This window comes from Vidua chalybeata, chromosome 6, assembly GCF_026979565.1.
Source record: "Vidua chalybeata isolate OUT-0048 chromosome 6, bVidCha1 merged haplotype, whole genome shotgun sequence".
Taxonomy (NCBI): domain Eukaryota; kingdom Metazoa; phylum Chordata; class Aves; order Passeriformes; family Viduidae; genus Vidua; species Vidua chalybeata.
In genome coordinates this window covers 51,368,573-51,394,664 of record NC_071535.1, presented here as the reverse complement: position 1 = coordinate 51,394,664, position 26,092 = coordinate 51,368,573, and the positions used below count along the sequence as shown (strand labels likewise).

Sequence of the window (26,092 nt, the reverse complement as noted above, 5' to 3'; positions counted from 1 at the left end):
ATCCAAGCACAAGTGAAAGACCTAAAAACAGAAACTCAGGCTGTAGATGCTGTGAACAAACTGCTCATGCAATGGGATGTCCCTGGGTGGGTGGCCTCAATTTTGAAAGGACTCCTGTGGATTTTTCCTATTATTTTCATTGTTTCTATTGCTCTGACCCTGTTTAAGAAAACCCTTAAGACTTTAGGGCACTTTTATTTAATTAACAGAAAAGGGGGAGATGTGGGAGGTGTCCCTGGGGAAGACCACCCAGGAATGCCAGGGGAAACCACACAGGTGTAAAATATTATCCTAGGGTTCCTGCTTTCCCCATGCAGTTGAAGGTCTGTCTATCACATGTTGTGCCCTCCCCAGTGTATGTCAATCACTAGTTGTTCTATCCCCCGGCTCTAGAAAGGTCCTTGTTGCCAGCTCCCTTACTGGTTCCCCACAGCAAACCACTCCTTCCCTTCACCCTCGTAGGTTCTGTGTTTGTCACTCCATCCCTGCTCCTCCCCTGAGCCTTTTCCCCATTGGTCTGTTTACACCCCAGCTCCTCCTACCCTTTCCCTGTTATATACACTGGTCCCTCCCCTGATAGGGACCCTCAGAGTTTGCTTTCCCCTCGAGTGGTTGTCTCCCTGCTCCTCTTCTGCTCCTCCCATCCTCTGCTTCAACCTCAATAAACTCTCATGGATTGCAGCAGCCTGAGTGTCCTCCTGTCTCTCGGTGGGGATTCAATTACACTATCCGGGCATCTGTCGCCAGGTTGTCTGTGGGCTTCCCCATGGAACCAGGTCAAGGGCAGCCAACACTTGTCTGTGCCTACTGGTAGCCCAGGTCTCCCATCCTTTTCTTCCAGCTGAGAAGTCCAAATCTCCAGGCCTTTAGAGACCTTGACCCAAGGGTCCACCCATGTCCAGCTCTCCTGGCTGCTGTCTCTGCAGTCCTGGCTGCATGTTCTGGACAGCAAAGTCCAAAAGCAGCGTCTTGCTAACGGGGCTTCCTGTCAAAGAGATTACACTAGACACAGTATCCTGGTCACACACTGGTTTAAATATGTATCTTCACTTCCCTGCCACTTTGAAAATTAACAGTGTAAGAATCCCAGATAATTCAAAGGGGAATCGTTGAATATTCCCTCGGGTGTGGCTCTTATTCTTGCCAAAGCTAATGGCAAATGCCATACCCATGGTATCTTAGTTTCTGTCACCAGCTTCAAAGCATATTTGTTTATTACTCCATTCATCCCTTTCACTTGACCTGAATTCTCAGGTTGCCAGGAGGCATGATGTCCCACAGAATTCTCAAATCCCTTCAAGGATGCCCCTGTCAAATGAGTTCCCCTGCCCAAGTCCACTGCCTTCACAGTCACATTCTGTGCTTGTGCTGACCATGTGCATGTTACCTTCCCCCCTTCTTGCAATTCCCTTCTTTTACTAGAGTACATCTAGTAACTCCTTTTCCTCCGATGATTCTTGAAGATCCATCACTTTTTCTGCTTCTCAAGTCCAAATCCTCCTGTTCCATTAAACATGGTTCTCATACTGGAACAACCTAGTGCTGGTCACCCATTTAGAATTTGATGCCAGACTTTACCAATCCTACCATCAGTTACCATCAAAGCCGTGGCTGCACAGTTCTGCAGACAACAGAACCTCAGTTACCTTACAGCAAACAATGGAGCCAACCCCTTGCTTTGAAAACATTTTAGCACTAGAATTCCTTTGGCATAACCCTGTTCAACATCCACATACAATTCCAATTCCTTTTCTGGGCCTGGGAGTACAAAATCTGAGGCATTAATCAACCTTTCTCATAATGTTCTTAACTTCCGCTTTCCTTCTGGTGTCTATACAACAACATAGGGACTATCTTGGGTTAAAAAGTCACAGAATAAAAACTCCTTAATCCACTTCCGGCAATACCCTCTTCATCCTAAAAAATGTCACAGCTCCCCTTCACTCCTGGCCAAAGGCACTTCCAAGATTCCCTGGACTCCCTCTGAGCCATCACACTTCAAAGTCTTCAGTCAAAATAGGCCCCAAACATTCAGCCTTTTCCACCATCACCTGTGCCTTCCCTTCAGACACTTCGAGCCTCCCTTGCAGCCAGAAAAGTGAATAATTGCACAATGCCTTCCCCTACCACCTCATCCCATTCTCCTGACAGGCAGAGCAAGTCCTTCACATACTGCAATAACCTCATTCCTAGGGATGAAGTAAATTAACCTCTTGCCCAAATAATCCCTTCCGCCTCTTGCTCCCACTCAAAGGCAACATTCTGTTTGCTCTGTAAGTGGGCATCCCCAGAAAGCATCCTTTAGTAGCAGTGTCAGGAGGGAATCAGGTCCAAGATGATAAAAGACTGTGGAGTGCCTGGGTTTAATAATCTTGCACCATTCTCTAAGTTCCATCTGATTTCCTACCTGGCAGGACAGGAGTGTCATAAGGAGACACACACGGCGCCAGAAGTCCTGCCTTCAACAGAGACTAACAACAACAGGCTGGAACCCCTACTTTCCCTTAAAACAGGTTGTTGTTTTTTAGCCACCTTTTCTCCAGGTTTCCTCAGAGTCATGTGGAGAGGCTCCATATCCAGTTTTCCACATTCCCCTGGGAATGCACACACCTCTGGGTTCACTCCAACAGTGCTAGCCTCCCCATCAACCTTTACAACACTAACTCACATTCCCAACTCCAGTCATCAAATCCACTCCTTGCAAACCACAATCACAACTTGGAATAACCAGGAACTCACGCTTTTCAAACCCTGAATATCTCACACATTCAGCAAACTCTCACAAGCATCCCTGTGCTACTTTTATTTGCCACCAAAACTCAAATGAACACGTACATCTTTCCCACTTACGAAAATAACATTTGAACAATTGTTCCCCCTTTGGCATCAAATTCAAATTATGATAGCAGATCCTGACATCCTTGACAATCCATGTCTAATGTTTCATTCCTTCCCAATCGCTGTCCTGGTGGCTGCCCCCTTCCCCTAGGTCCTGGGGCACCCAGCACTTTTCCCCATTGGGGCTTGTAAAAACTGACACTATTCTTGCCTGTGCCTTTACCTTTTCCTCATAATCTCTTCTTTTGTATCTTTCTAACCAGTTCATCCAGAGACTTATTCTGCCTTTCCACCTACTGCATGTGAGTGCTTATTCTCCCACAGCTCACAATCACTCATTTTTCTGGTGACCCAAAAAAAATCATTGAAAGAAAATCCTAATTCTTCCATGTACAATCTCCATTTCCCATTTATTCCACTCTGCTCCTCTTTGTGCTCACCCTTCTCACCACACACCAGAGCCAGTCCCCATCCAACCACACTGTCCAGGCCACCAGGGTAGTAAGCAGACAAACCCAAATCCTCCACCCAGGCTCCAAAATGGCCCGGGGAGGGGTGGGGCTGTAGGAACAACACCTCCTTATTTTCCCTCTCCTGAAAGCTGGGAATACAAAAGACAAAAGCCACTCCCACTATTAGACTGCAGATGCCAAAGATTCCTTAGCACATAGCCTGCTGCTATTTGCTTTAACCCTATTTCTCCTCACCCCACTTCAACCAATCCTTTCCCAAACTAACACCATATGGTCCACTCTGCTTGCTGAGACCCTTTCTCCGTGCCTCCTAGTGCCCCTCCTTGGGCATTTCTGTCCTTAACGACCTCCAGGATGTTATAGGTAAAAATTGATCAAGCCGAATTAATAATTAATAAAATAGATTTTTATTGCGTGACCAAGATTTGGTCTTAGATAGCCACAATCAAAAGGACAGTGCCGAGCCTGGGATTGGCGCTGGGTGAACACTGATCCGACCTCTACCGCATCGGATCCCCTCTGTTCACTAATGCTGTCTCTGTCCAGTCAGTTTTTACACAGTTTTTTCGGCCTGATGCAGAGGTTCTCCTATTCTTCTCTTTGCTTCACATATTCATGGGGTCTTCTCTTCTCTGTGCTGAGCTGGACAAAGCTGTTTCTGGGAAGCGATGAATGCTGATGTTGAGTTACGGGAACCTGGTACTGTGATGTGTGTTCCCGAGGATGCTCCTGACGACTCTGACTATCTTGATCGTAGATATCTCCCGTGTATTCATCGCTGGGTGTCTCCTGGATGGTCCAGGAAAGGGCCCATTTCCACACAGAGCCACACTTTTTCATTTGCAAATGAGGTCTTTCTGCTTGCTGCCATCTGTGGTTTCACAACTTTTCCCCAGCTGCGGCTTGTGGTTTCAAACTTTAAGAATTTTTTGTACAAGCACCATTTATTATATATTTTACATTAGCACGAATTATTCCATAACATATATTACAAGGAGAATGTGCAAACCAGCTCAACATTCTCCCAAAGGACCCTTTCGAAGTATTTGGGGATTGTCACCTCTAGAGTCAAAACCCTTTTATTGACTTTCCTTGGTTGCCCATTGTTGCATCCTGGGGCTCAGGTTTAGATTAGGGGTTGTTAATTTATGTTAGATAGCCAAGTTCTGTAATCCCACGCACCCCCCGTGTTTCCCCTCCCCGCGGTTGTTTGCTCCTAGCTGTGTGCTATTGGAGCTTACCCCAATCACTCAGGCAGACACTCCCCATCCTTGCCAGAGAGTTCCCCACCAATCTCCCTGATGCCGCATCCCCACTAGCCCAGGGACCCAGGAACCGCCCCAGCGCCGTCTTGGTTGGTCCCTGTTGCTGACGTCACCACCATGGCAGCCGCCCCTATTGGCCGGCAGGCCGTGGATCCTCTCGCCCCACCCCTCCATAAAATCCTATCCCGCTGGCACCCAGGCGCCATTTTCTCCCATGCGAGTGCCGGAAGCGGTTGCATCTTTCCATCAAACTGCGCCACGTGACCAATAAACCGTTCCAGCCCAGCACAGAGTAAATGGACAAATTCCTTACTTCTTTGCCAAATCCCTAGCGCACAGTAACAGCGGCTGGCCAGCCCACGTGCCCGGGACACGGTAGTTGTGTCCGGGAACCCGCGGCAGAAAACCCCGGCAGCACGTGGAAGCTACACGCAAACACCGCAGCCCGGCTTGGGTGTCCTGCCATGTTTTACGCCCCAAAGTTGTACTCACTGCCTCTCCCTGCGGACCCTTTCACGGACCCCTGGGCCACCTCTCCTCTGTCTCCTGGACAGCCTCGGCAACCGCTGGTGCTGGCCAGTGTCAAAAGGAGCCGCTCACCTAAAATGGGTGAGGCGCGCCTCCAGCTCCTCTTACTGCATGCTGGACACAGACGATCCCAGACCGAGCACCCAGTTGTCAGGAAAATCCACAAACACCAGAGGTTTATGCCCAAAAAAAAGACAAGAAGAGTCCTGCAACTTTATTCGAATAAAGGAAGTGAATCTGCTGGGGCACAGGCCCACGGCATTTTCCCTCCACCGGTTTTGGATGGCACAGCCTCCTCTTATCCTAATTCCCAGCTGCCTGTTGCCCTCTTCCTTTCCCCATTTGTTGAGGTACTAGGAAGGCACAGCCTTCCCGAACCACCTACCACGTATTCCCTCCTTGAAGGTATTGTTTTACCCCAAAGTTTTGAAGTTGAGGCTTGTGCTTTCCCTTGGGTATGTCGGGAGCCGAGCTGTCTGCAGTCTGCAACAAACCCGCTGCCCAAAGGCATTATCACCCATTTCAAAGACGTTAACACCCACACCTTCCTTCACCCATGGAATTGTGTGTAAAGACATTAGCATACATCTTTTGTATCTAATCTAAGCCTACTCTCTTTCAGTTCGAAGCCATTCCCCTGGCTCCTGTCACTACACGTAAAAAAAAAAAAACCTCTCCATCCTTCCTGCAGGCTCCCTTCAGGCACTGGATGGAGAAGAGCCGTATCCCTCCGCCGCTGTCCGAGGCTCAGGGCTGTCCCTCGAGACCGCAGCCCAGTCCCTGTAATCCCCACACGTTTCCAGGGCCGCAGCCGAGCCCATTCCCTGCAATCCCCACACGTTTCCAGGGCCGCAGCCGAGCCCATTCCCTGCAATCCCCACACGTTTCCAGGGCCGCAGCCGAGCCCATTCCCTGCAATCCCCACACGTTTCCAGCGCCTTCTCCTGCGCCCCCCCCCCCCCCCTCCCGCGCTCCCCTCGGGCTCCCGCGCGGCGCCTGCGCGCGCCTGCGCCGAGCTCTGCCATGGCGGCCTGGACGTGCTGCCGGGTGGCCGCCGTGTCCTGCCTGGTGCTCTGCGTCTCCCTCCTCCTGCCGCGCACCTTCCTGCCCCGGGCCGGCGGCAGGCAGGAGCCCGGCGCCGCGCCGCCCGAGGGTAAGAGGCCGCTCCTCGCCGCCGCCCCTCCTTGTCCCCCCGGCCCGGGACGCCGCTGTCCCGCTCGGGGTGAGCCCGAGCCGGGCGGGCTGTGGGGGCTCCGTGAGGGGCCGGGGCTGCACGCGGGGAGCTCCGCCGGCTGGTATGGAAACGTAGCGTAGTTCCCTCTTGGCGCGTCTCTCCCCCGTGCTCGTCCCTTAGCGACTTGTGGAGTGCCAGAGGATTCATTCGTGGTTGCCGCTGTGATCTACTTTATTCTTCTTTTAAGTAGTTTAAAAACTTCAAAATATCGTTTTATATATGTGCGGGATATTAAAGCTTCCCGAAAAGTGATATATTCCACTTTTATCGTTTGTTTTGTTTTTTTTCATTGCAATACATCCCTTCATCATTTTGCTATTTTGTGTATGGAATGCTTTTGTTGTTGCATATTAAATAAAAATTCATTTGAATCGTCTTCATTGTTCAGTTCCCTACGCCAGCGTTTTTAACTTTTGTTTTCATGCACCAGATTCTCATAATGCTGTGGCCACGTGGTGGTTTATTTTAGGCTCATGTCCTGTCCTTGTGGCCCCCCAAGCTGTGTCCTTCGTGCCTGCCCTCCAACTCTGCATGTCCTCTCTTTAAGTTCTCAAGGAGTGGGCTCAAATAAGCATCTCCCATTCTTTTTATGCCCATTGCCTTGTACTGTAGACGTTGTTTTTTTTGCCCAGGGCACTTCACAAAAGTAGCTGGTATCATAACCCCTAGTCTTATCAGAGAGGGAGTTTTGCCCAGGGCTGCCCACAAGCCAGAAGTGAGGCTGGTGGGAGCACAGAGAACTTACAAGTTCTTTAGGGTGCTGTCCCTCAGGGACTCATGTTCATTGACTGTGTCTTCTGCATCCTTCCAACAGCCTGGCTCTTCCATGTCTGCACTCTCCAGTGACATGGATTACATTTAGTATTTCATTTCAGGGTTTTCTGAGGACCTTCAGGCTGAAATTACTGCTAAAACAGTGTTACCTTGGAGCCAAATACAGGATTTCCATGCCACAAGAGCCCTTTCATGGTTACCAGGTGTATTTTTGGTCTTTAAGAACTTGAGAGTAGGTTGGTCAGCACTGTAGATCTGCAGGTATGCAGTTCCATTACAGGATCTCCTCACACTGAAAACCCGTAAAGGTCCAGCAGCCAGCACAGGTGAGGACTGTGGAGTCACCTGCCCAAAGCAGGGATGGTAGCTCTGGGAGGTGGCACCTGGCTCCCCATTAACCTCTGTCCCTGCACGTCTCCAAACTGATCCCATAGTGGTAACAGATCATGGAACTTGACACACCGTTTTCCTACAGCAATGCAGTCTTAAACACTTAACAGTTAATGTTGTGGTGCTCCTTCCTTTGGCTGCAGGTTGATCTGACAGAAAATGGCTTTAAAAATCCCAACAACAAACTTGTCCTCCAATTATTTTCAGTGCCATCTGTTGAATGAATGATGTTCGTAGCTGTTCTAGCACAGCTGCTTCTGAGCAGTGCTGTGATAGGGTGGCTTAATCACAGCTGCAGTTAAATGCTTAAAATAGGTAACATAAATACTCTCTACATCCTCAATATTGTAAATACTTGCCATCATTCCTGCAGAGATCACAGGACAGCACAGGTCTGTGTGTGCCTGATGCAGCATAGGCTCCCAGAGTTGCTCCCCTCTTGCACCCCAGCACCTGCCTTTGGCTGAGGATGTAATAACTCACCTCAGCTGGTCAGTTTCAGATGAGAGTTTATAGTCCGTATTTTCAGGTTGATAGCAAGGATTTCATTACACCTGCTCTGTAGACCAAATTGTATTTCACCTGAAGTTGTTTTTTTTATTGGAAGAATAAATCTTGATTGAACCACTTTAATTCATATCTCTGTCATTGGTTGTCCTCCTCGGTGCACTGATAACTGCAGTTACCTGGCAGGAGTTTTAGGGGCTTGAGGTAATCATGTCATTCTTGAAGTTAATAAAGTGCTTATGGTAGTCTGGGGGGCAAAATGTCTCTGAATAAAACATGCTTAAAATTTAGTACCATTTGTTAGAACTCAATGTTACTAGAAGACTTTTTATCAAAACAGGCTTTAGGCAAGGGAATGGAACTTTCTCTAATAAAGTCATTTTCAGAGGTCTCTTTTAGAAAAATGGTGAGCATTGAACTATAGAAGTTAATATTATCATCCAGACAGGAATGCTGTTCTTTTTCACAGTAATAATTTCATGTATATGACAAAGCTTACTTAAAGAACTTACTGTGTTTGTATCACATTCCTAGTTGACTTCATAGGCAGGCATTAGAATGTTTATATTTTGTTAAAGAGGAGTAAAAAGGGGGCCTACTAGCAGTTAAAACACATTTAAAGTCTAGTGTTCATAAATATATGCCATGTATTTTGTAGTTTCAGATAAACCTTACAAATAATCAAGTGGCATCAGCATTACCAAAAAAAAAAGATATGACAATTCAGGTAACCGCCCTGCTCAACTTGACTTTGTGCAATGCACACATCTGTTGCCTGCTGGTGTCCTGAAGAAAATGATGTGGCAGAGACACATATTACCTAGACTAAGAGTTGCTGAATAGTACAGTAACATAAATCTAAACAACTGTATAGATAGTTGAGTTGGGCTCAGTAGCAATTCCTAAAACCCATTAAGTACCACACATAACAGCTTTCATGGAAAAAAAGATGCTTGAATGATCTGAGTATCATCATCTGGTTGGTGTGGTTGTATTCATTGTGTTGTAAATACAGATTTTAAGATTTGCTTCTCTTTAGTTGAATGTTAATATTGTTACAAGATTAAAAACCTCACCCTCATCCTCATGTGAAAATGCCATTAAGGACTTCATCTACATTCAGAAACTAGAGGCTTTTAAACAATGCAAATGTTTGCTGGGGCATAATTTCATTTTTGGACTTCAGGCTCTGAAGGGACTGGGTTAAACAAAACATGCTCTGCTTGCCCTGTAGCTGGTTTACAGAGTTGATCTGAAGCATTAAAACTGACAACATTATTAAATGTATAGGATAAATCCTAGGTAAAAAGATTGCAAAGCCGGCTAGGGTGTGCTTGGTGGGAGTTCCCACACACAGCAATCAGTCTTCATGAAGGCAGCCCTCGGGCTGTCACAGGGGAGTAGAGAAATACTTCAAAAGCAGAACAGCACTTTGGCACCCTTCAAAGCTAACCAGAGTTAGTGCTCTTCCCACAGCATTCCCACAACAGGAAAATGTCCTGTTGAAGTACACACCATCCCCACTGGCAGCTGGGTAGGGCAGCAAACAAGGACCCAGGACATGCCCTTCTGTGCTCATCAAGTGTCACTTGATTTTCTTGATGTTATGGTATTGTTTCTGTATCTTATTGTCTCCATTTCAAAGTGGTTTGTTTCATCCCTGGAAGTGTGGAATCTTGTTCAGGTCACAGTGACACCCAAATCATTACATTTTCCATTTATATACTTAAATGTGCATTTAAGACCTTTGTGCATGTTTTCAAGTTGCTTGTGCCCTCAGTTTCCTGTGTAATTCACATGGGTTCTTCACAATAAAAAGCTATGGAAGATAGTATTTGTTTATTAAGGAAATAATTCTAGCAGTGTAAAATCAATAGGGTAGGTTTAGAAATAGGAGTCAAGAAATTCCCCTTTAAAATTACCTTGATAATGAAATGTCTAGTGTCTGTCCTCTTGCCCTGAATATATTTAATTCAATTGAATCTTTTAAAGCACAAACAAGGGCTTGTGGATAATTTAGAAAACTATTCACTTTAAATACATTTTCACCTTTATCAATTATTTTCTGCTTTCATAATATCTCTCTTTTTTAAAAATAAATAATATTTGCATAAGTATAAGATGTTTTATAAGTGTTTACCTACCATACTGCTTCATCCCTGCCTTAGTGATACTGCTCTCTGCACGACATCACACTTGTTTCCACAGTGACCTACTGCTGCAGGGCATTGTTGCTGGAGCAGGGGGACCTTTCTTGTAAATAAGATGCTATGCTTTCCATCACAGACTTTGAATAATTCACTAAAATTTAAGTGCATGATAACAGCTTCCTTGAAATTAAGCTAATCTGAGAGTGGCTTTGGTCAGTGGTAGTGTACCCTGGCAGTTACACTAAAGAACTCATGGAATGTGTGCTATCATCTACAAGAAAAATGTGTTTTTAATAGTGGGACTTCATGAATTATTGATATCACTTCCTAGTAAGTGTTTACTGCAATTTTCTGTGCTCAGGAATTTAGCTGCCTATGATGGTGTTTCCTAGCAAGACCAAATGTTAATGAAATTTTTCTCTTGTGTCTCATAAAAGCACTTGCAGCTGTGTACTCGCAGAAGTAAAGGCAGCTATTAGCAGCGCTGCTTCAAACCTGCTTTTCATTTTCTTTCTGCAAGCACAGGCAGCCTGTCCCAGCACCAGGCAGTAGAATCCAGGCCATGTGTGCCAGGGAGGGGGAGTTTTCCAGCTGGGATCAGGGAGTGAGCTGCAGCCCAGCCTGGCAGTCCCATCTCCGGTGCTTCCATCCAGCACCTCCCACCACCAGATTCCATGGCAGAGTAGCTGAGTAACTCGGCTCAACACCAGTAGGTGGAAGGGAGTGCAGGTGCACATCCAAGCTGGAAATTGAGATAGAAAGCAGGATGTCAACTACACAGAGGAGTAAAATAGTGAATTTCACAGCAAAAGTGTTGAATTGATGGCAGCAAGAAAATAGAATAATGCATGAGCTTAAATTTATTGAGGTTCTTGCACCCTTCAATTGCGTGAAATCATTTGCAGCACCATTTCAGGCTCTCTGCAGTCTTACTCTGGCATCTGTACATCCATTTATGCTTGCTCTCCTTTGTTGTGTTAAATTAGCTCTGCCTAAAAAGGTTACAAACCTCTAAATTTTTTTCCCCTCTAAAATGCCAAAGATAATATGTCCTGGGCTATATTCAATCTCCTTTCTCACACTGCTTTACCTTAGACCTTTTTAAGGAGAACAGCTTGAGAGCTTGAGGTAAATCCACTTTTCTTAATCTTTCATTACTCACTTGGTAAAATGAGGTAAAATACTATTCTTACAGCAAGTTCCAAAATCTGTGCTGGGCAAACACTGCAGTCGTGTGTCAGGGTGTCAGGTGGATAATGGTTTGGACATTAATACATTTACACATTAAATGCCTTTGGGCAATATTGAAAGATCAGGCTCACAGTGGAAAACGTTGTTGGGGGATCTTGAGGAGAGAAACAAGTAGGAATCTGGCATTTTATCCTGCTGGAGATGCTAATCTGTTGGGTGTTCAGAGAAGAATATACTTATTAAAATCCCTGTTTTGTTAATTGCCCTGCCAGCTCTTTCTCTGCTTAAAATCAGGAGATTTTTAATTGTATGCTTCTACTCCTAATTGTGTAGGAGTAAAATTGCTAGGAGTAAATGGCTTTAAGTAAAACCTAACTCCCAGCACTGCACATCACAAGAGACTGAGGGCTGAGTTTACAGACTTAGTTCAACAAGTTACTTACTCATCAGTGGTGGTGAATTTACAAGCAGAGAAAATAGGTCACTTGCACCTGCTGCAGGTTTATGCTATGTGTAAAAGGATGGAAAGTAACAGAAGGGAAATGATCATTGTGTGTTTTTTTGCAGGGAAGCTCAGTCGCTTTCCACTGAGGATGCATTCCCACGCCACTCCCGACAGCCGAGCTGTCCCTCATTTTCCAAGGTCTCACCTTACTGAAGCAGTTGCCAAAGCCAAGGCAGGTGGAGGTGGTAGTGGAAGCACTGGTGGAAGTGGAAGAGGCCTTGTGGGACAGATTATCCCTATATATGGATTTGGCATCTTTTTATATATTCTATACATTTTATTTAAGGTAAGACCAACATAAATTGAAAAGTCAGGGAAATAAAAAACTTGGGAAAAAAAAATTATACTCTCATTTCAGTACATTGTTCCATTTCAGCTGTGCTCAAAAAAATGCTTATGCCGGACCTTTGCCTGGTGGTCAAAAGACTGGACTATCCTGTGGGTTTTGCAAAGACTGTAGCTAAGAATGCAGGGAATGATTTCTCTGATCCTGCATTGGCCTCTGGCTTCTTAAAATTTCTTAAGAATTTTTTTTTCCTCCTGGAACATGTGCACATCTAGAGTAATGTTAGATTAGTTTTGAATATACACGTAGTATTCTTTTCCCTGCTGTATGTGGCTACGCTTTATATGTATTCTATATGTCACATGTTGTTTTTTATTCCAAGAGTCTGATAGGAGTTTTCAGCTGACAAAATCTTCCAGGCATGTTTCATGGTTTTGCTGGTGGGTGTGCTTTTCCGTGGCTGTCTTCTGGCCTATTTCAGTTTTCTGTATTTTTTTTCCATTGTCTCTGGGGCTTATCTATTACTATTGCTGTAACTGATAGAAGGGCCATGTTCTTGTCCTCATCAGCTGGCTTCCAAGGGAAGAACTACTCCCACAGAGCAGAAATGCCCTCCTGCTACACCTGGGAACATGAAGAGGAAAATCAGTGAGTATGGCTCTGAGTTGTATCTGTGTAGCTGTTGACTCTGTAATGGTCCAACAGGGTTCTTCAAGTTCTGGGTGCACTGTAAAGATGATGTTCCCTCCCACCCAAAACCAAGCCAGAATCTTCTGTGTTAGAATGCGCAAGAGTTCAAAAGAATTACTGCACTGTCACTTTCTAAGCTCATTCAGCCCATGAGGCTGTGATAGCAGCCTGATCCCAAGCCTCTCTGGAAGAAATTACTTTTCATGAGGTTTGCTGAATTAACTGCACAGATTTGCTGAAAAGCTGTGTCACTAATGATTAAAAATGGATAATAGGATGTCCAGCTATAATTATTGTATAATCCCTAATAGTCTAGTAAGAGCATAGAAAGATACTATGAAAGCTAGTTTAATTTTTTTTGAACTGGTGAATTCTTTAGCCATCATCAGGCATTTCCCTAATTTGTCCTTTTTTTTTGCAATGCAGGGTTTTCATGCATGCAATAAAGAGAGCAAATGGTATTCTGAAATGTTAATTTGATTCTACCAAAACATTGGTGAGATAGATTCAAGTATTTGTAGGCACTTATTAGATAAATTAATAAGTTTACTACTGAAGATTGGAAGAGTAGTTACCATTACAGCATTTAAATGTGTTGTGTTTAGCTGGCTAAACTGTAATAGGAAAGAAAATTACTTAGGGCTTTATAGAAAGTGGTACCAGGAAGATAATTGTCTTAATATAGCTGTAAGTTTCGTGACATTAATGCACATATTAGGAATACCTAATATGCTCAGTGCTGTCGATTGTGTTTCCAGTGCACTCATGCTGCATTGTGCCTGGAAATTTTGGGCAATATATTAGCAATGGTAATTATATTTTTTTCTCTGATGCTTGGTGAGAGAAAGTAACTTTGCAGTAAGTTAACTTTGCCATCATTATACCCAAAGAACTAACAGTGAAAATTATTTTGCCTTTTTCTAGAGCTCTTAATGCTCTATATTCCTAAAGCATTCATGGCCAGCTGTACCAGAGCAGGGGACAGGTCACTGGATTAGGAACCTGAAGACTGAGTCACCACTTACATAGTGACTTGGAGGAAGTAACTTCCTTCCTCTTTACCAATTCCCCTTCCTCTTCTTTTAAAGTCTCAGACATGCAAAATAATTACATCAGTGTTGCATTAAGTCATAGCAATCTGTGCAGGATAGAGGTCTTTCTAAAAGCAGGATGTTTGTTGATTAATTTCTCCATTCCTACTATGTTGAAGTTCCATTGTGCCTTTGTGCTGCTTAAACGGGTGTAATACTGGTATTATTCTTCCCCTTCTTAGGCCAGGAAAAGTAGGTAGAACTCTCTAAGCTGAATGTTTTCGTTTCCTCAAAGGCAGTTGGGTTTGGTACAGCATTTGCTACCTGTGATAATGGGACAGGGATACATTTTCAAGGCTCCTAGTGACAGATCTTGGGATTTTTTTTTGGTTTTGTTTTACAGCTGACTATGAGCTCACTCAACTCCAGGAAAGACTGAGAGAGACAGAAGAAGCAATGGAAAAATTAATCAACAGAGTAGGACCTATGTATGACAGGTGTGTTTCAAATTAGAGTATTTTAAGGAGAGGTTCCACACTGATTAGAAATTAAACTTTCTTCCATTATCTATATTAAAATAGCATTTTTATTGCTAGTTCACATTATAGAAGTTTGATTTTACACATCCCAGTTCTTGTTCTGCAGTTTTTCCCTTTTCAGTATCTATATATAAAATGAATAATTTTTCCCAACTTCATTTCCCTAACTACAAAAGCAATTATCCCCATCTCCCCACTTTGTACAGTGTGTTATTTGGAAGAAAATGACAGGTATATGTAAACAGAAGATAAACCATCTACATTTTAAAAGTACATAAAACAGCCTGTTTTATGCGACCAGAATAATATCCTGAATTATTCTTTTCCAGTTCTATGAATTAATTTCCTAAATTGAACTGCTGTTATAATCTATGTAAATTCCTGTTAGAATAACCGTAACATTTTTCTTTAAGGCAGAATTGTATAATAATCTGATTACATAACTTCGTTCCACTCTAAATTCATGCATTTGCTTCTAAATATAAAAGACAAAGAGTTGTAAAATCAGCATTCAAAATTATATTATGTTTATTAATGTTTCCTACAAATCTAATATCACCAGTCTATGTTACAAAGAAACACTGGAAACAAGTCTATGTTGTTCATAAGGAGTAAAAAGAACAGATCAATAGGACCCTGCTGAACTGCAATGTGAAAACTGAAATACCATAAATATGAAGGTGAGGTGTGCAGAAAATGAGAGCTGTTCTGATTGTAAATCATGTTAACTTTGTCTGGATCAGAGAGGGCCTGTTTTAATCCATCCTGTAGGAATTCTGTGCTCAACATTTTGCTCATTTGTGGCTCAAACCCCTTCTCTCTGAGTGCAGTTTTGCCTACATTGTGCTGTGCCCTGTACAGTCTCGGGCAGACAAAGTGCCGAACTTGCCCATGTTCAGCCAGGTCCCAGTGGGAGAGCCCCTAAACTGCCCTGGTTTTGTTTGTGGAACAGAAGGATCCTGCTTTGACTGCCACTCATCTCTGTGCTGGGGAGCTGACACAATGCTCTACATGTTCCTCTAAGCTGACAGAAATAGGCTTATGAACTGCCCAGATATTGTGCTGATTCTCAGGATGGAATAGGTTTTTTTACTGAGAAAATCGGTTTAGGGTCTGATCCAGTTTTGTTGTACTCTGTGTTATTGGCCCAAAGCCTCTATTTAGTAGCACTTCCCTTCTTTGTTCAACCAGACTATTTATATAGATGGGTCTAAAGGTCTCAGGGGAAATGAGAATCTGAATCTAATGAAGAATTTTGTGTGTTGCTTTTTTGAAGAGGAGGGGAAAGGCACCTCTTGATGGAGCAAATAGCTCTTTTCAAACACTTTGAAGCTTTCTTAATCTACTCATTAATTTCACTAATACTGGATAAATCTATTAAAATAAAACCTATGGTTAGAAAGTGTAGTTAGAGTACTGAGCAAGGCTTTTCAATCTGGATATTGATAGATTTAAATAAAAAGGAAAGAATAAGAGAGTAAAAATGACTTGAGCTTTGCTAACTGATCTGCACTTAAACAGAAACCCTTACACAGAAAAGTCAGAGACAGAAATAACTGGTATCAAGTTTCAGCTAATGCTGAAAGACCCCAGGTGAGACCATGGCCCTTTACACCAGGTATGGCAAAGCAACATCCAGCCTGTGTTGTAGAAAGCGGCAACCAGAAACTTGGATTTGCGCTTTTTTTTTTAATGAGTTGAAGACCAACCTCCAAACCAACTGAGGGGACTTCCTTCCAAACCAGCATACCAGCTGGAATTGCTACACCATTAAGTAGAGAAACAATCTTCCAGAAATGCAAAACTATCAAAAAGTACAAGTACAGGTACTTTTAATAAGGCCTAGCATGTTGTAGGAAAAATGAGAAGCAAGGTAAAGAAAGCAAGAGGAAGAAAGAACTGCCTGGCCAGGCCCTCAACAATGTAACCAAAAATTCCTATTTCTGGTAATTAGGTAAGAGGGAGAAGTAATGCAGATCACCTACCGGTTTTTAAAGTCTTGTTTGCCAGGCTGTCAACTGGAAAAGCTTCCTTTTTTATCATAAACTGAGCAAAGGTGATATGGAAGAGACTCTGTGGGGAGCCATTTTTTGGGATGTAGCTGCATTTTGATAGTGATTACTTTAAGATCACAAAGCTAAAAAAAATACCAGTTAACATGTCTGAGATGCCATTTTAGATTATTTAGATTATTTTCCCTGCAGTCATGATGGCTCTTTAGGAAATGTTCTAATCTCACAATAGGAGTAAGAAACCTTTACTTTATCTGTTAGTGAGCTCTTTGGGACTCTACAAAGTGTAAGTATTGCCATTATGAAAAATAATACTTGTGTTGGAGCTACAAATACAGAGAGCAAAAATAATGACCTTTTCTTGCACTGTAAACCTTCTGCATCTGTTATCCTCTGAGTATTGCTAAGTGCATTATATCCTGGTAAATCTCCCATGTGCAGGCAGCCAGATGTCTTAAACACTGCCAGCAACCTACAGTAAGTCTTCCCAGAGGTCTTAAATGAAGTCAAAATAACACACGGGCTTTAGTTTCTCCCTCTCTGCAGGGAAATCTGCCTTTTAAGCGAGGTATTTGGAGGAAGAATACTCTGAAATAGAGCCCTTGTGTTGCAGTAAGACAGGAGTGTTTTCTAATGAGGTTATCCCACATACTAGGAATTTTCCTGTATAAAATGCCACAGTGATGCAGCTGCATTGACTGATCCTGTTATCTGAGCCAGCTTATCTGCCCAATGTGCTAAAGAGATAGGCCTCTCTGTCTTCAGCCAAGTGATATGTATTCAAATTGGGTACAGTTTTGTTTCTTAAAAGAGGATTAGTTCAGCAATTCTGTCACAGCTTTGGTCAAAGGCTGATGAAACCATTCCTTTTTGTGGGCCTCTTAATTCACATTTCAGATTCCACATCTGCATAGGCCAAGCTTTTGGGAAGGTGCTGCCTCACACATTCAGTTGTTTGTGGTACAGATTGCCACCACAGCCTGGGGGAAATCAGTGCAACCTACCTATAGTGTAGGGATATCAACTTTTCAAACTGTGGGGTAAAGTGCTCCTTGGTGGAAGTGCAGAAAAGTGATCTCAGGGAAGCAGTTTAATCTAGGTAGGTGTTAATCAAACCAGCTCCTGAGCTAAGTTCAGTTAAAGACACCTGTGCCTGCAGCTGGGCACAAAATCCAGCCCAGGATCAGCACTTCCACCACCATCACACCAACCAGCAGTAGAATGCTAATCTTACTTTAAACAAGAGTGACTTTGCTGCCCTTAGAGGAGTAGCCATCATGTCACCATCATTCCCATTTAGGCAGAGTGGCACAAAGTTACCTCTTGGAGTGCTGCTCCAGTCCCAACAGCTGGTAAGAGGAAAACCTGAAGAAGGACATTGCAAGTTTATTAGAGTTCTGATAACTAAAATGAGGCTTACATAGATACTAATGACCTAAAGCCAAATTCTGCCTCCAGCTCCTTTCTTCCCATCTCTTCCCTACACTTCACTGAGCAGCCTACTTAGTGAATCTACTCTTGGTGATTATCTCTCTGTCTACTCTCCAGACCAGGGATCACCAGAGATCATCTGTCTGACCTCACATACCACCTACAGTTCAGCATTCTGTGCATGCCAATGGCCGTCTTTTCAAGTAACTGGGGGCAACAGCTCCTGAACTCATACACAGATCCAAAAGAGTGCCAGAGGAGTGGCTTGAACTGGCATTACTGCTCAAGAATTACTTAAACCTCAAGATATCATAATTTTAAAACTCAAGATGAAACAAGCACCAATGGTCAGAACCATTTTCACCCCTGGTGGCAGCCAGTGTCTTTCTCATTCTGGCCTACTGAGTTACCAGACTGCAGAGCACACGCCTCCAAATACTACCTTTTTGTCCATAAGATTTTTAAAAGACTTGTTTCTTTGCAGAGAAAATAACATGTAATTACTACATGACCTTATCTGTTGGAAGCATTTTTGTTACAGCAGTTGTTGTATTTCCTAAGCAGTAATAATTACTAGATCCAGCGGTGTAGAACCAGTCAAATGTTTGCTTTCAATCTGATAAAAATCTGAGTCCTCTCCCTCTAGTTCTAAAGGGCAAGTGACAGTTAAAAGTAACACCTTCTTTCCATTCTTAAATCTTCCTTCCTGTTTCTGCCCCCCACCTCCCCACCAAGCTGCATTGTTGACTGTCTATAATGGCAAGATGATCTGTCCAACTTGCACATTTAATAGTCATAAAGAGAGATTTTAGAGTCTTGAGCCTAATGACTGTGAGAAATTTTCATCATCCTCACAAGCTACACATGTAGCACAGATTCAGAATTTCATTTCCTTATAATATTAAGTATTATAAGTATTATTAAATGCACAAGGCACTGCACCCTAATTCTTACCTAACACACTTTTAAAGGCAGGAAATTTCTGTAGTGTCTTTTGTAGTGTAACTCCTTTTTGTGTGTCACTTCCATCTTGCTCTCACACTGGCTTTACCTGCCTTCCTTCACCTGTTTAAATTGCAGGCTTTTGGATAAAGGGATAAACTATACCCAGCTGAAGTGCAGAGCACATGCAGATGTTGAGATCACACTCTTCAATAGGTTTCTCCAGACTGTGATGTTGGCATGGACCAAACAGTTAGGTTCAGACTCTTCTCATAGCTTGCAATAACAGTGGACTAAATTCTGATGTCTAATATTTTCTCGCAGGACTCAAAATGTTACAACAGACCAGGAAAAAATGCTACTTCAACAACTCAGAGAAATTACTAGAGTTATGAAAGAAGGAAAATTCATAGATGACATCTCTCCTGAGAAGGAAGCTGAGGAAGCTCCTTACATGGCAGATTGGGAAGGTAAGCGAGAGCCTTTCTTACCATTACCCTTACAAGAAAAATTGGATAAAGTTCCAGATCCTTTCAAAGTTTTGGTTAACTTTATCCTTCCTTTTCCAGAAGCCAGTGTTCAAAACTTTGCTAGAGGTTACTTGGCTTTTTTTTCCCCCAAACATAACAGAAAAAATAGATTTTGAGGTATCCAACATTTCTTTTAGTGTAAACACTGCACTATCTGCTGCCCAAAGTGGCATATGAATATCCACATATGCTCCATCTGCTGCTGGGGCTTGGCTGCTCTGGGTTTATATCTTTCCCTTTCTGTGCTGGGCTGGATTTCTTGACAGTCATAAAACCCTTGGAAGTCAGATCTGTATGTTTTAGATAACTTACAGTTTTTACTTTTGATTAGTCGCTCTTTATTAGCTTCAATGTTGTAAAAGTCAACTCCAGGAAGTCTTTTAAAAACTATTTATTTTAATGACCTTTTCATTCCTTGGTGTTTAGCTGCTACATAAATATGTTTTCAAGATATCTTAGTTGAGCTGCTCTGTATCATAATTTTAAATGCAAACTTAATTTCTTGTTTTTTAAAAAGCTTTCATAAACTATTCAAAACAAAAAGCATAAACAGTGGCCTTGAGCTCTGTTCATAAAGTCAAGTTTATGATGTTACTTCTAAAATGAAATGCACAAAGTCATTGATGTATCTGTTTTTTCAACTTTCTCAGTAATGCTGTTTATAGCAAGTGTTCAAACCATGCATTAGTCAATCTGTAAGCAGAAAAAAAAAGAAGGATCCATTTAAAGATCTAAGACATACCATTTTTACCTGTTATCCCCCATAGCTTCCAGCAAAGCTCTTTCACTCTTGAAAGTCAGGGTTGATGTCCTGGCTCCCTAAAAGTAAGTGAATTTTTTTTCATTATCTCCCTAGAAGACATGCTTTGCACACTCTTGCCATGGATTTCATACTGTGATGTGTACATGGCATTAAAGAGCTGACACTTGTACTGGCAGTAGGAAAAACAACTGTCCTGGCCAACTTTGCATCTACCATTGAGATCAGGACTCCTTTTAAATGCTGGTAATACTCCAAGCTGCATATCCATTTATTCCTAAGGTTATCCAGAAGAGACCTATCCTGTCTACGATAATTCCGATTGCTTCAAGTGCAAACAGGACACAATCCTTGTAGATTACCCTGACCTGAGCCAGCCCTCTCCAGAAGAGCTGGCAGAAAGAATGGAGGGCATGGAAGATGAGGAGTATCCTTATGATGAAACCCTGCTAAGTGATCTCACCACAGGAATGGGTGGTCAGGATTTAATGCAGAAAAAGGATGATGTAACTCTCGTCAAGGAGGAGAAGAGTGACCTTCCTCCCAGCCAGAGCACTGGGGAGTGCTGCTGTTGCTGTGATGATGATCCTGCTGTCATAGCAGAGAATGCTGGATTCCACTCTGAGAGCTGCAGTGAAGTAGAAGAGACAAGCCAAGAGGACCTGTCCGTGGAGTCAGAAAATGAGAATGCTACACTGGAAAAGCAAAAACCCAGTGATTCAGAGGAGACAGGCACGCTGAGAAAGCGCAACACCAAAGTACTTGATTGATGAGCGACAACCATCTGGATGGTAAAGGTAGAGGTCATCAACTGTCATCCACCTCGGTTTTGTTCCCACTGAGGACTTCTCTGTGTTCATTTCTTTGTACCTATTGCATTCTCATGGTACCAGTCACATCATCTGCCTAAACTGGAAGGCAGTGCCCTCTTTCATGCCCACTTATCATGGGTTACCATGATGCTGCCAGCAGTGCTTTGTCCTTGATTTTTGAAGCCTTGTCTTTTGGAACAGATATTTGTGACTCGTTCCTTTTCAATTCTGAAGGAGCTGTCCTTGGTTTTGCCCTTTGTCATCCAGAGTTAACCAAATGTCTCTTCTGGCTTTTTCAAAACAATCTGTGTGCTACTAGTTAGAAGAGTTAATCAAATCCTTATATATACATGAGTTTACTGGGATGCTGAAGGACAAAATATGCCTTCTTTCTCTTAGCTCGGTGTTAGCTGGTCATCAGAGCAGATCATAGTCACACACATGACTCTCTCAACTCTGTCATTGCTCTCTACTCTTGAGAAACTGCTGTCACCACAATCCACAAAGCTCCTCTGCTACCCCACAGCTCCTTTCCCATTTATTCCGTATTGTTGGTATGGTAGCCTAATCCATGTTGTGTTACTTGTGTGAGCAAGACTCAAGCTCTGTGAGTTGTGCTTTAACTTTGCCTTAGCTGTGGTGAAATTCCCAGATGATTGCAGGAAGTGGACCACAATGTGTGAGAGCACTAAAAATATCCCTGGATATTAAAACCAAAAGAGCAGTGTTAAGGTTTGTCTGTAAAGCAGAGAAGAGTATGAGGAGGACCCTCAGACTGAAGATAGCAGGTAGGCTTTTCCTTCTTCCTGGAAACCCGTGGATTTTTTATGCTCTTGGAATGCTGTTGCCAGGGTCATGTTGAGGCCACCCCAGGTATAGGATGAGGAGGGTGCTGGAGCCAAGGACTCCTAAGGACAGGTGGCAGGTCCCTGTGCCCAAGGGACGGCTTGTCTTGTACAAACAGCATGGCAGGTGGGATGGGCTCCAGGAAAGGTTCCCTCAGCTCTCATTACTCTCCTGCTTCTCCCATACCTGGGCACTTTTCAGGCCCACCATAACCTGATGTACTGGGCCACTCTCATGGCCCAGTCACAGTGGCTGTTTGTGATGTCACCAGTCCCCTGAGTGCTCTGGCACTACAGAAGCAGATGTCTCCCTGTCCACCCAGCTCTGAGGCCCTTGATGAAAGTCTGGAAGAAAGAAAAGCCAGAGCAGCGAGGCAGCTGGCAGACCACCTTTGCAAGGGATGGCAGCAGGGCCCCTTCCAATGATGACCGAAGAGGAAGGTATGTGCCAGGAGGAGGCCGTGGAAGAGAAGGAACAAAATCACCCCTCTGCCACAAGTACCACCGCCCTCAGTTCCCTGGTCACGGCCATGCAGAGCTTGGCTCTGTGCCCACCAGGGAAAGGTGTGCAGCCCATGGACATCGGCCTGCCAGGCAACCACCGGAGCAGTGAGCTGGGTGGCCGACCACCTTTGTGTGGGACAGCACAGAGACGTGTCCGGCAGCAGCCAAAGGGGGAGTCACTTTCCCTGGGCCTGAAAAATGGCAATCGACAGTGCAGGAGGAGGAGGGGAAGGAGAAGAAGGAGGAGCATCAGCCCTTGCACCATGAGAGCCATTGCCAACATGCGAGGAACGACATCCAGCGTATGCCTCCAGGAATTCTGGAGGCTCAAAATCCGCACCTGCCTGACTGAAAAATAAGCAACAAGACAAGGATGAAAATCCTGTCATCCTCCTTATTTGGTACTTTGGTGACAGCACCTTTGCTCCCATGACCCCTTAAGTAGGAGGTGGTTTTTAGAAAATTTAGAAACTTTCCAGTTCCATGCCCCTATCCTGCTTTGCTGCTGCTATCTTACACCCTGGGATTTTTTAGGCTATGACATCAACAAATTGAGACTAGTTTTTTTAAACTGAGTAAAGTTATCATAATGAAGGCATGGAGCCCTAGGAATTTCTTCTTTGCAAACGTGCTAGGGAATATTATGGAGTCCCAGCCTCCACACGGAGCCTGTCCTACTAGCTCAACCATTCCATCTCCTGGCATCAACAATCATTTGTTGATTGCCATGCATTATATAAGCCCTTCCTTCTCATCCCCTACCCCACCCTTCCTGGAGCTCCTCAGGGAGACATGAATTGACTTGGCTTTCACCAGGCTACTGTGCTGAGGTGACAGGAGTTTTTCCCAAGAGGGCCACTGAGGTTCCTGGGGTCTGGAGGTGGGGTTGCTTCAGTCCGAGGTCAGCAACAATCCCTGATGAATGAGTGAAGTCAGCCTTGCATAAAGAATATTAGCAGACCAAGCCAAGAACGTAGACAACTGTTTCTTTGGCAAAGCAACAGATGGCAGAAAGAAGTGCTAGCCTTCACATGGAGGTCCCTTCTAGCTGCTTCATAGGAAGTTCTTTTCAATGTTGGGAAATAAATTTAAAAAAAAAACAAACCAATAAACCAAAAAAATAACAGCAAAATTTCTTTCTTCCTCTCTTTTTTTGGGATTTGGTGAGTGCCTATGGATTCCTCTGTCCCCTCTTGGTCTCCACAGCCCTGGAAAGGTACTAATGTGTGGGGTACAGGTACAGCCCAGGCCTTGGAGATGGTGAGGAGTTGGGGCCCACAGCACACAAGGGTAGGCTGAGGGAGCTACCTCTAGTCACGACGGTGGGGCAGTGGTGGAGTTGGTGCCCAGTGAAAGTGTGGATGCCCCATCCTTGTCAACATTCAAGGTCAGGTTGGCTGGGGCTTTGGCCAATCTGATCTAGTGCCAGTCACACCCCAGTGTTCAATCAAGCCCTTACATCATTCCCCAGTGCTTCCAAGGAAACGGTAGGAGATGTGCTGGAGCTCTGCTGTGGATACAGGCACAGCCCAGTGGGATTGTCACAGACTGGTGAGTGTTCCCTGGGTGTCACTGGAACTGTGACACTCTGAGGCAGAGAGGAGCATCCCAGGTAGGCATCCCACCGCATCTACACATCCACCATGGGCCTCTGGGACACTCTGCTTTAATGAAATTAATTGGATTCCCCTGGTCTGCACCAGCTCCAAGCCAGATGCTGGGTGCCAGTCAAGGTGGGGTGCCAGCCTGGGGCTACCCCCACAGAACTGCTCACATCGTTGCTGGGATGGGGTGTGGGGGGAGTGCCCATGGCAATGCCACCCACCACAGCTGGGGCAACCCATAGGAAGGGCCTGTGCCCCATCCAGAGTCACCATCCAGCCCTGTTTCATGCCAACTCCACCAGCCGAGCCCCCAGAGTGTCTGTATCCCTGAATTATGGGTCTGGCTCACCAACTGCCCTCACCACCACAGCTGCCAGGTGCAATGGTTCCAAACATACCAGTAATCCACATAATCTGGGAATCCACCAGGTAGACATCACCAGGGGAAAGTAGATTTGTGTTGATCAGGAGCTCCTCGTGATGGCCATCGTTCTCCAGATGGGAGTTGCCCAATCCTCTTGGCACAGCATTATTGTGTGCTTCTAGAATAATTATGCTGTACCAGACATTTTCTCCCAGGTTTGCAAAACCTCAGCGAAGGGGGTCCCCTTTTCAATGCCAGGTCTATTTCCCATTGCTTCAAGCACCAGGAAAAACGTGAACCCCCACTTTTACATGGAAAAAAAAGGAACTGAACTTCCCTTTAACATGTGCCTTGGAAGGGCTCTAATCCCTTACACCTTAGGAGTTGTTAGGGCTACTTTTAACACCTGTGACAGAGCTAAAGGTTTCCCTTTCTTTGCAGCAAGGTGCCAGAGAGCCTCAAGAGCTCATCCCTGAGGTGTCAATGGCCTTGTCAGCCCCTCCCCAAGGACCAGTAAGTGCTCTCTGAACATAGCCAGCCTTGTCTCCTGTAGCAGCTCACCAGCAGCCTTCAAACTGGGATTCCTCCTGTTTGAATATTTCCTTTTCATCCTTTGACTCAGCTTTCCCCCCTCTGAAACAGAAATGTCTATTTAGAGGAGCATTTTAGAAAAGGACCATCAAATATGTGTCTCCAGCTTTCTCAACTATTAACTGCTCACTTCTACTACAGAACATTCATAATTTGAAGGAGAGCTTTGCTGATCAAAATCAGGATTCTCAAGAGAACTTTGATGAAGTAAGTAAATCAAATCATAGGTCAGAACATCAGCAAAGCTGGAAATTTGAGAAAAAGTCACAGAAGCTCAAGTGGATGCCCATTGGAAGCAGTCAGGCCCTTTAAAAGCACACGTTCCTTTACTTGTGATGTTTCCCACCTGGCAAATGAATGGCTGTACTTTTTGTTAATGCTAAAAGAAAGAGCACATGTGTTGTTAAAACGAAATATTATGATAAAACTAGATTTTAAAACCCACTGTTGGGCTTAATTCTCCCTGGATATTTGAGAATGGTTACAGATTGTTTTGGGCATTCCATGGGATCAGGAAAAAAGCAAAAAGTAAGATCACTGCTGGCCCCAAAAATACTCTAAAGAGCATTAGTTATCAAATAGTATTTGGAGAACAGATAAATATCTTAGAAGTTTATGACCTAACTCTTTGCATTAGCAGTTAGTGTCCATATCTTGGATTTTTAATTTTCCAGTTAAGAATAAGGAAACTATGCTTACCTTTGAGAACACAGAACAATCTAGTGCAATAATCTATTTAAATGATATTGACTTGCAAATTCTAATAAAAATAATAAAATAATATGTTTCTAACCTCATGTATCACAAACACTGAGGAAGAAAAACCAAGTAAGTGTTAGAAAATCATCTATATATCAATGGTTTTATACTGACCATGTATTTCAAAGCGAATGAATGCAACACCAGATCAGACAGACTGAGCATGCCAAACACAGCAGGAAAGGCTGGTCTGAGCAAGTGATTTTACTCAGCTTTGGAACTTCATCAGTATTTTGGGGGGGCACAGATTCCTAAAGAGCAAATAGACACCTCTCCTTTTTCTCAGTGATCTTCCTGGGATGGCTTAGATAGTGCTAACAGACCACTGCTCCTCTCTGTTGGGATCAAACACCTGCCCAAGTGCAAGATTACCCAAACTATATTGCTCCTGACAGAGGAAATTGTAAAAATAAAGTTTAAATGGCACTGGAAACTCCTAATGTTAAATAATTCCATATCCAGTGGAAGTCATTTATTGAAGTGTTTCTGACCTTGGGTAGGGAAAGACATCATTGTTTCAAACAAAGTAAGTTTAAT

General features: G+C 43.9%; 2 protein-coding genes across 8 annotated transcripts in view; one reads left to right on the top strand and one right to left on the bottom strand.

Moving 5' to 3' along the window:
• Positions 1–6,110: 6,110 nt before the first annotated feature.
• Positions 6,111–25,240, top strand: RIC3 (RIC3 acetylcholine receptor chaperone). Of its 5 annotated transcripts, none has more exons than XR_008431339.1 (8): positions 6,111–6,257; positions 11,918–12,141; positions 12,711–12,789; positions 14,266–14,359; positions 19,111–19,256; positions 20,359–22,174; positions 22,292–23,970; positions 24,647–25,240. XR_008431339.1 is itself a non-coding variant. In XM_053944765.1 (7 exons), exons 1-6 carry the CDS (start codon positions 6,128–6,130, stop codon positions 20,844–20,846), a joined length of 1,161 nt encoding a protein of 386 aa, XP_053800740.1. In that variant the 5' UTR covers positions 6,111–6,127; the 3' UTR covers positions 20,847–20,873; positions 24,647–25,240. The 5 variants fall into 5 exon arrangements, 1 of the variants encoding a protein (XP_053800740.1); XR_008431338.1 differs by having other exon boundaries at positions 20,359–23,970; positions 24,647–24,718; positions 24,848–25,240; XR_008431337.1 differs by having other exon boundaries at positions 20,359–23,849.
• TUB (TUB bipartite transcription factor) overlaps positions 12,175–26,092 on the bottom strand; it is an 89,923-nt gene continuing 76,005 nt past the window's right edge. For all 3 annotated transcript variants that reach the window (XM_053944762.1, XM_053944763.1, XM_053944764.1), the window contains one exon: positions 12,175–12,765. The gene's annotated coding sequence lies outside the window, so the exon portion shown is untranslated. The remainder of the gene's footprint in view (positions 12,766–26,092) is intronic.